The sequence below is a fragment of the Cynara cardunculus genome (assembly GCF_001531365.2).
Source record: "Cynara cardunculus var. scolymus isolate 2C chromosome LG 1, CcrdV1, whole genome shotgun sequence".
In the NCBI taxonomy this organism is placed as follows: Eukaryota; Viridiplantae; Streptophyta; class Magnoliopsida; order Asterales; family Asteraceae; genus Cynara; species Cynara cardunculus.
In genome coordinates this window covers 1,660,103-1,664,009 of record NC_037528.1, presented here as the reverse complement: position 1 = coordinate 1,664,009, position 3,907 = coordinate 1,660,103, and the positions used below count along the sequence as shown (strand labels likewise).

At 32.4% G+C, this 3,907-nt stretch overlaps 1 protein-coding gene across 3 annotated transcripts in view; it reads left to right on the top strand.

Moving 5' to 3' along the window:
* Nucleotides 1-1,191, top strand: part of LOC112502221 (nucleolar and coiled-body phosphoprotein 1-like) — a 5,605-nt gene extending 4,414 nt beyond the window's left edge. For 2 of the 3 annotated variants that reach the window (XM_025106078.1, XM_025106083.1), the window contains exons 6-9: nucleotides 286-343; nucleotides 432-514; nucleotides 596-799; nucleotides 881-1,191. In XM_025106078.1, coding sequence (XP_024961846.1) covers nucleotides 286-343; nucleotides 432-514; nucleotides 596-799; nucleotides 881-1,030 — 495 coding nt within the window. In that variant the 3' untranslated portion in view covers nucleotides 1,031-1,191. The remainder of the gene's footprint in view (nucleotides 1-285; nucleotides 344-431; nucleotides 515-595; nucleotides 800-880) is intronic. The other variant, XM_025106091.1, reaches the window with a different exon arrangement.
* Nucleotides 1,192-3,907: the final 2,716 nt, after the last annotated feature.

Below are 3,907 nucleotides of genomic sequence, written 5' to 3'. Positions count from 1 at the left end.
TAGTTTCTTAGGATAAGTATGTTTTCCTATTTTGGAGGATTAGGGTAYGGCTTATTTAAGGGACCGGCCACCCCATTGTTTGCATTCATTCTAGTATTTTGATTCTTGTCGTAGACATTGGAGATTACTGGGTCTCAAATTCCAGGGTTTAGTTTAATAAGCATCCGATTAGTGGTACTTTTGGCCGCTAATCTTGATTTTGCTAATTGATTCATATCAGTGTATGATGAAGATTCGTGGATTCATTTTGATGGAAATTTGCTTGTTTCTTGGTGTGAATCACAGGACAGTAAATACCATCCCATCAGTCTTCCATGGAGACGCCCTGGCTCTGGAAATCCAGGTATGGTTTTAATGGTTAAAAACTCACAATTAGCTACATTCATCCTCCATTGTCCATAATTCCTTTTTTTCTTTTGTTTTCCTTGTAGAGCTTCTTAATGCACAAGAGTTTGGGCAGGAGGAGGAGTATGATGAGAATAAAATCAACTCTGCTTTAGAGCTTGGGCTGTTGGTGGGTCATTTGGGTTTACAATATTCAAACTTGATTTCTTTGTTTTTTACATTTATGCAATGCCCTGAATTGCTTTGAAAGTGTGGGCAGGAAAACAGTGAGGAAAAACAGTTTATCCTTTTCCAGTTTCCTTCTCAATTTCCATTGAATGAGCAACCAAAGGGAAAAGATGATAAGAAGGTCAAAAACCCTGATTTGAAAGAGTTGCCAGATGGGTTCATGGGTAAAATGCTGGTTTATGAAAGTGGAGCAATCAAGTTCAAGCTTGGAGATACGACCTTCGATGTAAGTTTCTCGGATTCAACCTTCATCTTTTGCCGGGATGCATTGATGAGTTGTGCTTGTAAGAATCGTCAATTTTTGTAGGTTTCTTCTGGCACACCTCGTGAATGTGCTCAAGATGTTGCAATTATGAATACTAAAAGCAAGGACTGTTGTGTGCTCGGGGCAGTCCAAAAACAAGCCATCGTAACTCCGGACTTGAGTTCTGTCTTGACCAACATCAACCAGCAGTGATGCTACAAAGATTCATGGAGCCACAATAGCATTAGGTAAATTTGTAAACTTCAGTAACTGTGGCTATGTCTATATTGCTAACAACTAGAATCTGTCCATGCTACTTAGGAAACTCATTCTTCTTGCACATTGATCCAGTAGAGTAAAAAAGATTTACCACCCATAATTTTTGCAGTTCGCTCACATCATTCCTGTAAAATCCCCTGTTCCCAAAATAGATTATTATGACCTGCAGACCCGACTCGAGACTATGATCAGGAGGACCATAACCGAAAGACAGAAAGAACTTCTCAAATGGTTCAGTGGCTGCACCTTCTCCCTCACCCGTATTCTCATTTCTTGGATACTGAAAAAACTTGTTCACCATCTCTGATTTTCTCAACAATTTCCATCACTTCGCCTTCGTGTTGATAAGGATCCCAGGTCGAACATCCTGTACTGGAATTGGAATTGGAATTGAGCCATCACAAGATTCAACCTTTTTGGCTGCAAATATCCCAGAAATAACAACTTAATTGACAATTTGGCATTCCGTAAGCTTTTAAATTTCCCATTTCGTTATTCATCCCATACAAACCTTCGTAGACCGAATCTCGAACCTCATTGTTCATAACAGCCTCCCAAACGGACTTATCAGATGATAACGAGATTACCATTCTCTGAACAATTAAACCTTAAATTCCGTTATGTAAAACTTAAATAAGAATGCATTCGTGTTATATATATATATATATATATTAACACAGTTAAACAATCATCATCAAAATGAAATATATAAATCAGAATCTTACTGTTGTAGAGAGGATGCTGCATAATCAACTTCATCCATGGATGGAACGGTACCAAAAACAGAATCATCATGAAACCACCCATGAACACCATCGTATTCCTGACCGCCGGTTGGAGACGTCAAATCGGCGGAGTTAGGACTTAGGGTGGTTCACTGGTGACAGATCATTGGATGAGAAAGAAAGGGTATTGGAACTACTATGAGATGAAGATGGTTTATAACTGGGTTTTGATGTGGGTGAGTTAGTATTGCAATCATGGTTAGTGTTGGAATGAAAAAAGGGTTCTTGCTATGAGCCATGGCCACCGGTGGCAGCAGCCCTTACGGCTCTGTGAACCGTCTTGATCATCCCTCCACCATCACCATCCAGCTACCTGCCCGAATGACCTCTTCATGTGGTACTTGTCTCTTTGTAGTTCTTAAGGCATTCTATTTCATTCTTTGGGGGGAGAATCTATGGATAAGATGCTGTGGTTTTTTGCCATGGAAGTTGCAACACAGTTTTCCGGTTCACGAGAGGAATTTTCCTACCCAGTCCTTGAAGTATGCTACATTTCCTATATTGCCCCTTGAGGTTCTTCAAAATTTCTCCAATCTAAAAAAACTACAACAACTCTAATAATTTGTCAATTTTTATAGATTACAACATTAATTATACGATAAGGTAATTTGTGCAATGCAACGAGATAAATCTCGATTTTAATGTTTCGTTTTAGTTTGTCTTCGTCGATGTTATAATACGATTTTCTGTTGCTGAAAAAACGATAATTCTTTTATTTTTTGAATAAAATATATATTTGGAGGTATCGTAAAATCTTGAAAAAAAAAGTATCGATTTTAATATCAAATTAAATATTTAAAAATTCTTGTTTTTTTGTGTAATTTCTTTAATTTAAATGTTTTGTTATAATTTAGTTTAGATTTAGTAATGAAGTTATTTATTTTTGGTTTGATAATATAATTTTTTTTATAAAGACAATAACTAGTATTTTGTTAGAATTCAATGATTATCATAAATATATTTTAGATTTTTTACTACCAAACTGCTATACCCTGCGCCGAAGAGAAGAACTGAAAACTAATAGATAAGCAAGGATTGAATGCCCCTTTCTACCATATATGTACAAATAGAATGGTTTAAATGAGATATCTATCCAGTATTTAATTATGTTTATCTGCAGTTAGTTATACAAGTTCAAATATGAAGCTTTAATAAGTTGTACAAACGTATAATTTATTTGTAATATTGAATTTTAAGTAATATACATCAATAAATAATACTTAATGCATAAAAAATGATTTTTAAAAGTTTTTGTCAAATAATTTATGATATAATATAGATTATTAGAGTAATTCATACAGTTAATTTCAATATTTTTTCTAATATAAAATATAATTAAAAAAATTATCTTTCATGGTAACTGTTTTTAGGACTTCTCTAAATTTGTAAAGTTTTGGTGTCTCTTATATTTCGTCTATTTTGAAATAAATTATAAAAAACTATCGAAACAAAATATTTGTCTAAAATTTGTATTAAAAAATTATGTTTCTCATTTTGAAGAACTAGAAGCGTACTCGTGCAATGCAGCGAGATACATCATGATTTTAATATTTCATTTTATTCTTTATCTCAATCGATGTTATAATACGACTTTATGTGATTTTGAGAAAACAATGATGTTTTTATTTTTGAAAAAAATATATGTTTGAAGATATCATAAAAATTTGACAAAAATATATCGATATTAGTATCAAATTAATTATTTGAAATTCTTCATTTTTTTGTGTAATTTTTTAATTCAATTTTTTTTATAATTTAATTTATGTACAATAACGAAGTAATTTATATTTGGTTTAATAGTATAATTTTTTTTATAAAAATAATAATTATTTATTTTGTTGGAACTCGATAGTTATTCTAATTATATTTTAGATTTTTTATATTTTAAAATGAGATGTTCATCCTCTATTTGATTATGTTTATTCATAATTATTTATACAAATTCAAACATCGAGCTTGTATAAGTTGTATTTATGCATAATTACTTGTAATCTTGAATTTTAAGTAATATGCATCAATATACAGT